The 14,368-nt window shown below is 38.3% G+C and overlaps 2 protein-coding genes across 12 annotated transcripts in view; one reads left to right on the top strand and one right to left on the bottom strand.

Moving 5' to 3' along the window:
- Positions 1-14,368, bottom strand: part of PLPPR5 (phospholipid phosphatase related 5) — a 212,529-nt gene that overhangs the window by 148,058 nt on the left and 50,103 nt on the right. Inside the window, exon 1 of one of the 10 annotated variants that reach the window (XM_021404622.1) lies at positions 7,895-7,976. The exons of the other annotated variants lie outside the window; for them this stretch is intronic. The gene's annotated coding sequence lies outside the window, so the exon portion shown is untranslated. Of the gene's footprint in view, positions 1-7,894; positions 7,977-14,368 lie in introns of those variants that run through there. 10 annotated transcript variants of the gene reach the window in all.
- PLPPR4 (phospholipid phosphatase related 4) overlaps positions 1-14,368 on the top strand; it is a 31,164-nt gene that overhangs the window by 5,080 nt on the left and 11,716 nt on the right. Inside the window, exons 1-4 of one of the 2 annotated variants that reach the window (XM_021404603.1) lie at positions 8,037-8,105; positions 9,290-9,475; positions 11,184-11,313; positions 12,989-13,184. In XM_021404603.1, the coding sequence (XP_021260278.1) occupies positions 9,395-9,475; positions 11,184-11,313; positions 12,989-13,184 (407 nt within the window). In that variant the 5' untranslated portion in view covers positions 8,037-8,105; positions 9,290-9,394. Of the gene's footprint in view, positions 1-8,036; positions 8,106-9,289; positions 9,476-11,183; positions 11,314-12,988; positions 13,185-14,368 lie in introns of those variants that run through there. The other variant, XM_021404602.1, reaches the window with a different exon arrangement.

The raw sequence follows: 14,368 nt of genomic DNA, 5'->3' as shown, positions 1-14,368 counted from the left end.
ATTAAACTACACTGCTGTTTCTTGGAGGCCCACTTCTATCTAAGTAGGTTTTCTGCTATATTTGAATTAGTCTTCAGGGAAAAAAAACACACATACAAACTAGAAAATGAAATTATCCCCACACTGTGGAAGTAGCGCAACGCTTTTACATGTACATTGCTTTTCCTCTCAGAAGAGCCAATAATGTGCGAAGGGATTAGGAAGAGGGGAAATACACTTAACAGTCTGCTCACTGAGCTGACCTTGTGATGTGGCTGACTCATACAGGATAGACATTAGATTTGTATATAACATTGCATTAGAGACCAGCATCCCCAAAATACTAAGGGCCAGTTTGAGACTCGAGGAGGCTGCTATTCAGAGCAACTGCCATTCACTGACTAAACTGTCAATGTTATATCCTCCCTACCATTTCTTTGTCTACAGAAGAACTGTACTCTTATGTACAGGGGTCAGGGCTGTGCTAATATTGTCCTGAGAGAAAAAAGATAATAATGCCACATGTTAGATCTCCCTCTCTGTTTGGCTACTTGCTTTGCCAATGTAGAGTTTGAGTCATTCATGGCGAAGGAAGAGCTTGTTCTCTTTTCAGTCCTTCATCATCCCCCTGATCTAATATCCCAGTAGTAAAAGGAGGACTTGGTATGCTAGAAATCAAAGGAGAATCATTTTCCAAACAATTGCATCTTCCAAAACCAGAAATATTTATGCTCCTGTGATTTCCTTCTATAATTGTTAAAAATCTGCAGCCAAAATTAAAAATCAAATTGGAAAAGAGCATGGGAGTGAGCCACTGGAGAAAGGTTGGCACCTACAGATATGTATTTTTTTTTTTTTCTGGTATGAGAGCTGCTCTGAAAGTAATGCCTCCTATTTTATGATGTCCCACAATGTCACAGGCAGATGGTGGCAGTATGGCAGTTGAGGCAGAACCTTTCCACCAATCTTCCATTGCATTTTGTTGTTGTGTGACAGATGGCAGCAGAGGGGCAGTTGTGTCACCACTACGAGATAGAGTCAAAACAGTCGTGCATGGAGTAGCAACATGCAAATTCCAAATTAAAGAAAAAGTTCAAGATACCCTCAGTGGGTAACATGATGTTCACTGTCTTTTGGGATAGGAAAGGCGTGAACCTTCTCGATTGATTTCCTGGAATAATTGATAACCCAGATAAACCATCAACTCTGACTGCTATATTGCAACATTGACTAAACTGAAGACTTGAACTTCCAGAGTGAGGCCAGAGAAGAAGACAACCCTTCTCTTGCAATACAATAGCACCAGAACCCATAACAGTTTCAGGATTGTAGAGCACACTGCTAGTCTTGGCTGGACTGTGCTATCAGAGAATCATAGAATGGCCTGGGTTGAAAAGGACCTCAAAGATCATCAAGTTTCAACCCCCATGCTGAGTGCAGGGTCGCCAACCACTAGACCAGGCTGCCCAGAGCCACGTCCAGTCTGGCCTTGAATGCCTCCAGGGATGGGGCATCCACAACCTCCTTGGGCAACTTGTTCCAGTGCGTCACCACCCTCTGTGTGAAAAACTTCCTCCAAACATCTAACCTAAACCTCTCCTGTCTTAGTTTAAAACCATTCCCCCTTGTCCTATCATTATACACCCATGTACACCCACGTATCATACCCATCATATAGTCTGGATCTCGCGCCTTCTGACTTCCTTCTGTTTGGGCCACTGAAAGATGGACTGTGTGGGCAACATTTTCCTAGCAATGCTACCATCATAGCACCTGTGAAACAGTGGGTCACCTCTGCGGGTGCAGATTTTTATGAGTGCGGTATGCTGGCTCTTGTTCACCATCAGTGAACATGCATAGCTAATAGTGGTGACAATGTTTAAAAATAGTGTTTTGCAACTGAGAATTTACTCTGTCAAACAGTGTTACTGTGCTCTTTGTATCTGTTGTAGCACATTCAGAGTGACCTATATAAGAATGAAACAGTGTATTTTGGAGAGTAGAGTACATTGTAACATTATATAGGGACTGGCAACTTTAACTGATAGATTATTTTTTTTTTTTTGGAGTAAACTTCTAGCTGAAACTTAGTACCATTTCAACCTGAAAAAGTCACCTTTTCAGAAATGTTGCTGTTCTTGTTTTTACTATAACTCTACAGTAGCCAGCATAAAAGAAGCCCCCCAATCAAAACCGTGTGCAATATCTTAAATCTCATTGTTTGTGGTTACCTATTGATCATAACTAATCAATACTGTAATCAATTAACTGTAATCGTAAGTAATGTAATGAATCATCAATTATTTTTGAAGTCACACTGAAAGGGAATGTGTTCATGGTATTTTTTATGTGATGCAAAATTTCTGTCTAAGGGTTTGTTTCATATTTAACTCCATAAACATGAGTTGAAATATTTAGAAGTTATTTTAGATTGAGAAATAAGCCCATTTAGGATTACTATGCATCAGTATGACTTTTAAATTTAGAGGGGGGAAATGGCTATTTTATCACTTACATATCAGCTTTATTTTTAGTCTTACACTTTACTGAGAGATTTTCCATCAACATTTGGCAAAAGATGAAAAGGTCTGAGGAACTGCACAAAGATATCTGCTCTATTTCTAAAGCTACACTCTATTTGATAGACACAGAACAATTCAATTAAACTCTGAAGTCAATGATGGAAATAGGCATAACTTAATTTTCCAAAATGGTAATGATAATAGATTTCAATGGCACCTGGGATTCTAAACTGTGAGTCAAAATTAAATCCAATGGAGTTTATCTGGGAGAAGAAAGACCACATAATGTCTCTGCAATTAGTTTTCACAAAACATAGACAATGGTTAGGTAAAAATCCTTCAGAGAAAAGGCAGCTTCTTACAGCTTTGGGCTAGATCAAGTCTGGATCCAAAATGAGGTACAAGAAACAGCAGAAACTGAAGTTTAGACAGAAAAGCAAAAAAAAAACACCTTTATGCACATGGAAATTTCAGGCTTCTGAAAAGCCTGAATGTCTAATATTGAAAACATGAGGGTATAAGAATTATTTTAGAACACAGCAAAAAAAAATCTACAAACCTGACTTTTAAGTTTAGCAAGTTCCCTGCTCTACATGCATCTTGTGTTCTGTACCATCTCTAAGAAATCCTCATGACAGCCCAGTCTGCACTGCAGTTAAGCTTGTGCTTGGTCTTAATCCCAGCTCAGCACAGCTGTCTGACTAAGGCCAAAGGTAGGGCACTGATGCAGCTAAGCAGGAGCCATAGCGAGGATCCTACAAAAGAACCCATGGGTTCTAAAAAGCAAGAGAAAATGGCAGCATCTGGCCTGACACCATTTTTCCTGCTTGTCATATTTCTGGAAGGTATTTAGACATCTTAGTCATTACTTCAGTATTCATTCCTGTCAGGATAAAAAAGACCTGTCCTCCTGTCTCATGATGAAGTTCTCAGCAAAGTACGACAGGACAGCAGCCATGGAGGCTGAAAGCCGCAATCACTGCTAGCAGCTAGCTATGAAAAGACATACCTTGTCTCCTCCACCCCACCACAGCCCTCTTCTTTGTCTCATCCATCTGCTGTGCCCTGTCATTTAGACTGACATGTATAACATATTTTAATAGAATCTCCCACAATTCCACAGCCTTGCAGTGAAAACACAACATAATTATTAAATAGACCACTATTCTTCCAAGTATTTGTCTGTTGTTGGTTTAACGAGGAGAAACTGGTGGCATTCATTAGTTATCCCTCTGTGGCAATCCTGTGTGTGTTTACTTGTTTGCTTAAATAGATTTCCTGATTACCAGAAAACAAGAGAATTACCAAAAGACAGCTGCAGTGTTCAGGAATTCTTTGCCTGTTGTGGAAGAGTTGCAGAACAACTTAAGGATGGAAGAATTCATTGTCCACCTGAGTCTAGAAGTTATTTCCAAATATATCCAAGTATCCTATCCAATACCCCTCCATGCATTCTGACATGCGGGCTAGCCATACTGTCTTTATTCTGCATCTGTCTATTTGTGGCTTGGATTCCTCACATCCTGCTGCTCTCTTTTCTGCCTGTCTTACATAGCCAGGTAATACAAATAAATTCCACAGCCTTTGTACTTGCATCCTGTCTCGCAGAAGATCACTTAAGTCATTCTGGTTATCACACTACACAGAAACTAATATGAACGCACAGATCAAGAAGAGAAAGAGCAAGGTGTGAAAGAGCATTTGCAAACATAAAAATGAACCCAAGTGGATCCTAGAGTAAAGAAGAAACCATCAACATCACACCACATCTAGCAGAGAATTTGGGATGCATTAATATTAATCATAAAGTCCTATGGCTTAACAAAGGCTCTTAACTAATAAAAAATTACAAGATGAAAAATAAAACTACTACTTAAAAAAAAAAAACAAACCTCCAAACCAAACTATTTCAGCAGCTACACTGATTACTATGCTGATTATGGTCCTGATTTCCTCACTGTAAGACTCCTCACTGAAGGGAATTTGGCCATTTGGGTCAAACTCCACATTTACAGGTATAAAGTACAAGCTAAACAACGATCTCACTCCATTAGCCAGCCAAGAAAGTAGGAGTATATATATGGGGAGTTTATTTTTCTACTTAGGAATAGGAAAATTCCTGTTCCATCTTGTAATTACAACAATACACATTATACCATCTTAATTATATTTGGCATTTCAAGGTGTTGGGAGCTGAAGTCTGTAATTATGGAGCTATTGCTGCCTTAAGCAGAACAGTCCATAAATATTCATACATTAAATAGCAACTTATACTGTTTTGTAGGTTTTAGAAAAGTTCATTTTTCTTTGCCCTTTTTTAAAAATGCATTTTATATTAATATTTTAAAGAAGATAGGAAGAAAAATTTCCTGTGGGATCTGACATACTATGTACAGCAAATTGACTATAAACCTATTCATTAGTATTGTAAGCAGTTATTTTAGGGATTCATAGTCCTTTAGAATTATTTCTTTTCTTTTAACAGAGTGGGTAATTACAGACAGAAATAATATAGGAGTCCTGAAGTGGAGCTGTAAGATAGTGAAATGCAATTTTTATGATTCCTTAATTTTTGTAATTAACAATACGATTACAGCTAACACACAGCAGCTGTCAAAGAGAAGTTGTCTACATCTCTTATTTTAGTGCTTCACAATAAAACATCACTTCAGATGTCAACTGCTTATGATTATTCAATATTACCACTTAAAACAGCTGCTTGCCTAAGAATACCATAACCAGAGCAGAGATGGACTTATGGGTAAGTTAGGGCCCTGTTGTTCAGAAGAGGCTTTCCTTTTCTTGACATTAAAGGAAAAGTACACAATGAAGATGAAACTCAGAGAGCAAGATGTTCTGTGAGTCTTCCTGCCCTGTCTTTCCATCATAGGAAATGAACCTTTTGGGAAGCCTAGATGAAGAGACATCAGAAGGGTACTGGACCTTTTTCCCCTCTTGACCATTTAGTTCATTGGGACCCTGACTCTGGCTAAGTCATTTATTTAGGTATGACTTTCAGATAGTTAATAATAAAAGACATTGCAAATGCCTTAACAGTTAAATGCTGTGCAGAAGTGAAATTGCTGTATGCATGAATTCAAATGCTGTGCCATGTCTCAGCATACAAGGAAGAATGGGAGAGACTGCCCAAGATGCCCACACACGAGGGAAGTGTCCTGTACAGGAGTCACCTTATCACAAACAGTTCCACAGTCTCTGTACGGTTCCACAAAAAAAAAAATCGTGAAGCATGAAGACTTTAGGGAAGTCCTCTTTTATCTCTGCACATCTGTACAATGACTAGAAACAGTCATGGTAACTAATCATGCATGTCTGCAGCATAGTCAGTAGGGACTACATCCAGCAGGAAGCGAGAAGTGCAACGGAAGCACTCATACAGCTAAAGAATTAGATATCTTCCTGTAATGAGTAGAAAGCAGGACTCAATTTAGTTATGTTTTATATAATTATTCCAACATAACTGAAGTAAATATCATATAAGTCATGCTATACATGCCATGTATCCACATTATATATTATATATATTACAACATGTTACACGTTTTGTGTATTTATTACATGTTACACATAGTATATGTTTTTTTAATACGGTATTTCAGTGTACATATCATAGAGAGTATCCCAGGTTCGAAAGGACCCATAAGCATCATCAAGTCCAACTCCTAAGTATACCTATATATACATAAACTACTTATTGAAGCAAACTTACTAGATGCTTAGTCGCATTTTTTTTTAGCATTCATAGCACTTAGCTTCATTTAGGGTGCCAATAAACATTCCCTTTCTACACAATCACTGCTTCAATACCTAGGTAAGATTACTATGGAATCAACTTGAGCACAGATAATGAGGCAGGCAAAATTTTCTGCTTTCCACCTTCAGTAGATTTAGTTTAGAAGAACACTGCTGAAGATAGCAAAATCTGTTCATTTCAAACAGATCGTAATGTGTATTAAAAGGTGTGTTTCACTGAAATTTAGCAAGTATCCTTCTTCCTGAACCAAACAAAATCACATTTTACGTACAAAAATCTCTTCATTTAGAAAACACAAGGTTTAAAAATCTGAAAATAGCTATTTAATGCAAGAAACCACTGTCCCTTTGCCATATATAGTTTACGTTTTTTTAAGTTTTTATTCAACATTTTTCCAGTATACATATTTATCCAGTTTTACCTCCTCTTTTTATTATAGAATGGGATAAATTATACCGATTTTAATCAAGCAATTAATGGTAACTGTTTGCAAATGTATACCAAAGATTACAATGGCAATATAGTCTCATAATGCCTGAAATGATGTTTGGAGAGTTTATATTTCTTAGAATCACAGAATCACAGAATTGTAGGGGCTGGAAGGGACCTCTGGAGATCATCGAGTCCAACCCCCCTGCCAAAGCAGGCTCCCTAGACCAAGTTGCACAGGTAGGCGTCCAGGCGGGTCTTGAACATCTCCAGAGAAGGAGACTTCACAACCTCCTGGGCAGCCTGTTCCAGTGCTCCATCACCCTCACTGTGAAGTTCTTACGTGGAACTTCCTATGCTTCAGTTTGTGGCCATTTCCCCTTGTCCTACTGCCATGCGCTGCTGAAAAGAGACTGGCCTCATCCCTTTGCCTCCCACACTTTAGATATTTATAGACATTGATGAGATCCTCTCTCAGTCTTCTTTTCTTTCTTCTCATGGCTGAACAGATCCAGGCTGCTCAGCCTTTCCTCATACGAGAGGTGCTCCAGGCCCTTTATCATCTTTGTGGCCCTATGAGGAGTTCTCTCCAGGAAATCCCTGACTTTTTTGTACTGGGAAGCCCAGAACTGGATACAATACTCCAGGTGAGGCCTGACCAGGGCAGAGTAGAGGGGGAGGATCACCTCCCTCAACCGGCTGGCCACACAGGATGCTATTGGCCACCTTGGACACCAGGGCACACTGCTGGCTCATGGCCAACCTGTTGTCTATCAGGACCCCAGGTCCCTCTCTGCAGAGCTCCTCTTCAGCAAGTCATCCCTCAACTTGTACTGGTGCATGCAGTTATTCCTCCCTAGGTGCAAGACTCTACACTTACTCTTGTTAAACCTCATCTGGTTCCTTTCTGTCCAACTGTCCAGCCTGTCCAGGTCTCTCTGAATGGCAGCACAACCTTCTGGTGTGTTAGCCGTACCTCCCAGCTTCATATTATCAGCAAACTTGCTGAGGGTGGATACTATCCCCTCATCAAGGTCATTGATGAAGATGTTGAACAAGACCAGACCTGGCACCAACCCCTGAGGAACACCGCTAAATAATGGCCTTCAATTCTGGACTCTGGCAGGACTCCACGCTGCCAACAGCAACCCAGTCAGCCAGTTGTCAACCCACCTCACCGTCCACTCACCTATTCCACAATTCCTCAGCTTCATTACAAGGATGTTGTGAGAGACAGTGTCAAATGCCTTGCTGAAATCAAGGCAGACTACATCCACTGCTCTCTCTCCATCCACCCAGACAGTGATGACATCATAGAAGGCCATTACGTTGGCCAAGCATGACCTCTCTCAATAACGTGAGGTGCTTGATGTAAAAGAGAAGTATTTTTTTCTCAAGAAGTATGATATGGCCTTCTCTGACTTTTATGTTTCTATCTGTCCTTTTCAGCAGCAGTTAATAATGAGGAAAAGTTAATGTGACAGCCATCATAAAAATAAAAATAAAAATAAAAATAAAAATAAAAATAAAAATAAAAATAAAAATAAAAATAAAAGAGGAAAGGAAGCAGATAGGCAGTTAACATTATCCATAGGTAACTTAATTACAGCAGAGACACGGAGTCATCACATTGCAGTGGAGGTGCAGGTAGTGGTTGCAGTGTTGCCTTGTTGAATGAGAACTCTGGGAAATAATAAACAAAAAAAAATTCAGATCATTTATTATGCAAGCAGTAATAGGATGCAGAGAACTGTCACATGCTGCTAGTCACCCTTCCTGCTGACCATCCTAGGGAAGGGGCTGCCCTATCTACTCAGCTATCACTCAATGGCTTCAAAATGTCTTTCTGTTACTGCTTCTCTTGTAAGAATTACTGATGCTTTCAGGAGATGGTGGTAAGCTGGGGTAAATTTATCCCAGAAGGGCTAACTTCACTCTTAATAAATTACTGCAAGGAGTTGTGAAGGCTAAATTCACTAATAGCTAGAGGATAAAAAAATTGTGAATACAGTCTTTATATTCTACACAGACTGAACCTTGTCAAAATTAATTGCTTTTTGATAGAATTATAAAACGAATGTGCCAAAACAAATCGCTGTATTATCATGTATGCAGATTCTAGGCAAGCACTGGATAATATTTTTCACTAAATGTTACTTTGAAACTTAATAAAAATCGGTTTGGGTATAAATACTGCCATATATATATGGCAACTAAAGTACCAAAAACAGTGAGAATGAACAGCAGAAAGCTGACACCTCACACGGGAGACTGCGCTGCTGTACTTACTTTAAAAAACAAAATTAATGTCTGTCCATTAATGATTTATGGATGAAAAGACTGAATTATGTGGGCTGAAGATTGGAATGGGTATTTTAAATAGCTTGGTAAACAACAGAGTTACTTGATATCAAATAAATAGTATCATATCTCCAGAGAATTAACTATTTAGAGAAGGTAAAGTGGAGATAGCAAGGAGCAGTGGGATGTAAATAGCAAACATTACAGTTATTCATTAACAATGTTGTCTTTGCAAAAACAATGCTATTCTATTTCCATAATTTTTTGTTTTCTTCTTTTCTAGTTGCCAATATTGGCATCTTCTGTGGTTAGCCTGTATTTTCTTGAACTTACCGATGTCTTCAAGCCAGTTCACTCGGGATTTAATTGCTATGACAAGAGTCTGAGTATGCCATATATTGAACCTACACAAGAGGCAGTTCCCTTTTTGATGTTGCTTAGTCTGGTTTTTGCTGGACCATCAATTACGGTAAGTTTGAGGTGCCACCATCACTTATTAAAGATTCTGAACAGAGTTTCAGTTGGCATAAAGAAAGTAAGTGCTCTGTCTTCAGTTAGGCTGCAGAGTATCATCCAAACTAATTACCTTAGGACTTTAAATTCAGTTTTATTCTTCTATAGCAAAAGGAGACACACAGCTCTTAAAACATTCCCCGTAGCATTTCATCTACTCATGCTATCCAAACTGCAGGCACTAAGTTAAGAAAAAGCATCATCAGTTGAGTGAAAATAGTTTGAATCATTCAGTTATGCTGTAAAATATCCAAAAACTGTTTACAGACAGAATATCATAAGATACCAATACAACACTAAAACAAAATCACTATTTTTTTGGCATTGGGAGCCTTAAATTTACAGAACTGAACATACCACTTTGGTTAGAACTAGCTTTGCTCAATAAGAAGGTGTATCAGCCTTGTCAGTGAACTCAATTGCATTCTCCCAAACAGCACTGGGACTCCTCCAAATTGTGAGTTAGTTGTTAAGAGGAGACAGAAGGAGACTGGTTTAATGGCTCATCCAAAGGGAGATGATGTCAGCAGAACGGAAACTCTTGTCAGAATATGAGCAGCTTGGTAATACATTATTAATGAGTAGCAACTGCTTTTAACCAGGTCTGTACTGCAGCCCAGAAATATTACAGAAAATTACTACATGTATTATTGGCATATATCTTATAGCTTGTGGGATATGAGAAATTTTCTATATGAAAACTACTTTTATGAATACACATAAAGCACAGGAAATGTCAGTGAGAGATCTTTGTGTGATAAACATGAATCGTTACTATGTCAGATTCTTCTTAATTCAGATGTTTTAGCATTTCATTGTACCGTAAGCTCTGTGCACTGCCTATGTCACTTTTCATCTGCTGACAGACCGCGTGAATTTCCTCACAGCGGTGAGACCTGCCCCATTCATTTCAATATTTCAACACATCATTTTTTCTGAATCCTAACAAGCACCGTACAGCTTTTCAAGCTGCAATGCTTAACAAGAAAAACAATAAAACCCGAGACCACAAAAGTATAAACAGATCTGCATTTTCCAGCAAGTAACACTTTGTTTTCATTTATATTCTTCACCTTATTTCTGTTCTAAACCATTGCCTGTGGCTTAAATCATGATCTCTGTTCAGAGGACCATAAGGACAGAACTTTTTCTACTGCTATAGATCTGGTTAAAATCGAAGCCAAATTAAATAATTATGGATGAGTAGGCTGCCACGTAATTAGAATCTTCTAGCAAATGCTAGGCATGAGGCCATGACTGAGGGCTAAAGCCACCATAGGAACAGTTAAGATATTGCTATGGTTCTGGATCATTTGAAAGGCAAGAATTTCTGATTATTATGTTTTTATTGTAGAAGAATCCAACTTTTGCTATGGCTCAAGGCTCCCATTCCACTGAGAAATTTATATTAAACATATTAATAAAAGGTCTCCTTTCAAAACTTTATGGCACTTAGATTTAATGTCAGTGCCACTTTCCTGTTGCCCTCACTCAGGCTAAGTTGTATTACTGAATGTTTACGTATTGATACATATATTTTCAAGGAATGTACGCGTCAGTGCAAAACATTAGTTGTGTTAGAGTTGTATTTCAGCCCTTTAAATTGTATTGCTATCTTATGAGTAATTGCTACATGCAAATTAATCGCTTCTTTGTCATTGCAGATAATGGTAGGAGAAGGAATTCTCTACTGCTGCCTGTCCAAAAGAAGAAATGGGATTGGAACAGAGGCCAATATTAATGCAGGAGGATGCAACTTCAATTCATTTCTTAGAAGAGCTGTCAGATTTGTTGGTGGGTTTCAAATGTTACTCACAAAGAAGAGCCTTCTGTGTACATTCAGTTTCCACCATGCAGATTTCCTTTTCTGAAACAGCCTTTCAAAACAGTTGCAGGGCTGTCACTGGCATAGATCTTTTTTTGCCAGGAAATGTGAGAAGAAACTGTCAAGTGGAGCAAGAGAGCAGCCCTGTACTCAGTAAAGTAGTATCTACACTCCCCATTTTCCTTTCCCTCTTCTAGTCTATTGTCAGTCTTTCTAAAATAATCATTTGTTTTTCCTTCTCTGCTCACTTCGTGCTGTCTCCCTTTTAGTGGTTTCAGTGTACAGTTTCCCCTGCTTGTCTTCAGTGTATTAAAAGGACTGAACCCAGCTGATACGGCATTCAGCATGACAGTAACAACCTGATAGAAACTGTCAGTAGATTTGACATTCTTTTTCTGTTTATCTACCTCTTGAAAAAGGGCTAGAATCTGGCAACACAGTGATAGAGAGGGACATTATGAACTGTATTATTTTGTTATTTACTAATACTGAGCTTGAAAGGCTGGCTGAACTTTGCTCCACTCTCACAGTTAAGTCCCTCTGCCAATGAATGGCTAAAGGAAAGGTTTTTTCTGTTCCAGAAAGTTTTCATCAGTGAGGGCAGCATACACAAAGACAGGCTGCAGGACAGCAGACTGAAAACTTCATAGGAGGACTATCCGTTAGGTTTCTATAGGCTGGCAAGCAGGAAGACAACGCCAGGAGAGGTTATATATATATGGCCAATAAAGCACATCCTACTAAGAGCATCAGTGAGGAGGCGAGCAGAGGGGGTTGCAGGTTGCAGCAATAAGAACAACTGTAATGATATCCCATGCTCTCCACTTCTCTGGTTCCATCACCAAAGAAAGCTCAAGGATGCATTAATTTAATCCTTGATTCATACCCTGAATTTGCAGTTTATTCATGGTTGAACAATTACTTTAGCATTCTTTCAGGTTTAAGATGAAAATTTGATATAAACACAAGTAGAGAATTAGAGGTAGATCCTTAGGGAAACAGGAATCAGAAAATGCTCAGTTAAAAAAATTGAATCAACTGCCTTGTGAATTTGATATTATTAATCAGATAGGAATGTTGATCACTGACAAAAAAAAAAAAAAGACTTTTTGTAATTGTGGCGAGGACTTGGTACTCAAGAAATGTAAGATGTGTGAAGATGTGCCAAAGTTATTGACAGCTGATGAGTCCCTGCTAATAAAAAGAGATCAGGCCCTCAGAGCCGTGATCTAAGGGGTAGCTGTGTTATTAAAATGTGTTCCAGTGGGCAAACCCAGGGGCTGAATGAGCACATATGCTCTGCTCAAATAGATGGTTGTACTTCAGGCAGCTAAAATTTGTTTTCTAAATACGAGAAGCACCAACGTAGTTTAGTTTTGTGAAAAAATATTGGAGAACATCAGGTCATCAAAACTAAATATTAACTATCAGTAGGAAGAAAATAAGCATAAATAATCCTAATTTTTACATTAAAGAATTCAGCTGCAATAAGATTTCATACAGAAAAAATTCATCTTCTGCAGTTAAATTCTCACAAGCCCAATGACATGAGCCACAGATTCCTGTCGAGTGCATTTTTCACAATGAGTTCATCTAATTTATAAATACAATAAACTTAATAAGCTTTATTGCTTTATTTCCTAGGTGTTCACGTGTTTGGTCTTTGTTCTACTGCTCTTGTTACTGATATTATACAGCTATCAACAGGATATCAAGCACCATATTTCCTGACTGTTTGCAAGCCTAACTATACATCCTTAAATGTATCCTGCTCAGAGAATTCATACGTTGTGGAAGACATTTGCTCAGGAGCTGATGCTAATATAATCAATGCTGGAAGGTTGGTTCTATCCTTCACTTTTTCTAGATAAAGTCTGTATGAGTTTTGCTTTTTTTTTTTTTTTTTTTTAAGTACTAAAGCAGAGAGCATTACCATTTTTTAGTCATGTTTATTTTTCTTTATGAAGACATTAGGCCAACTGTGGGCTTTGGAAATCTCTGTCAGATTCAGAAGCATGTTAGTAGTAGCTATTTTCCCTCCTTCAAAGGAGACAGTCCTCTACACAGTTATCAATACATGTAGCTTCTACTGCTTTTCCCAGTGGAATCTGAGTAAATTCCCCACATCATCAGGATGGAGAAGTCGTCACCCAACTACATTATCTGAGACTTCTGCATATTGTAAACTACTGCGTTGGCATTTTGATCTAATTTGGTGAGGTTTGGTTTGGGCATTTGTTAAGAGTTTATTTTCCATTTATCTCACTGAATAATTTTTCCATATTGACAGCCAATGAAACAATTCCTTTACTATAGAAAAGACTGTGGCAGTGCAAACCTGTGTACTCTTTCATGCTATTTCTAACAGGTGTTTTACACTCCTTGGCAATTCAGTCTTTAGCCTCTCTTATCAGATAGCATATATTATTTTAATAAAGGTGCGTATGAATCTGGTTAAAATCCAAATCCAGACTGTGTATATTACTTTAAATAAGCCAGATGTGATAAAATAGTGATAACTCAATTATTGAGGACAGTCAACGTTCAGACAAGGAATCTGGAGGTTTAAGTCCGTAGGTGGTCCTACTCCAATACATCTACTACTCATTAGTTCAAGGCCTTCATTAGTATGTATCCTAGAGATACGCACTACACTACTGAGAAATCATGAAGCTCTTAATTGAATGGAATAGCAGTCTTCCTTGTCTTTTCCACACCAGTTTAAGCTGTCTTGTTAGTCATTTATATCGCATTTCTTTGCATTTTTCACAGTTCTTCAAATTTTTTCCATACGGTGCTTTTTAAAAATTTCCTGCTTTCTAATAACATTACTGCAGAATTATAGAATGTTTGAAATGACTACAATTTTGGTTACTGACCAAGCTGCATAATTTTCTTGTGTACCCAATTAGCAGGCATGAAAGCAGTGTTCTTTTCTTCTGTCCTATCCACCTCACTAAAGCTTTGCACTCTTTCCTGGTTCTCTGAGCAGGCTGAGATGCTAGCTACAGTTTTAACTTTATG

This window comes from Numida meleagris, chromosome 7 (assembly GCF_002078875.1).
Source record: "Numida meleagris isolate 19003 breed g44 Domestic line chromosome 7, NumMel1.0, whole genome shotgun sequence".
Classification (NCBI taxonomy): domain Eukaryota; kingdom Metazoa; phylum Chordata; class Aves; order Galliformes; family Numididae; genus Numida; species Numida meleagris.
Note: the sequence above shows the minus strand (reverse complement) of the source record. Positions and strands in the feature narration are given on the sequence as shown.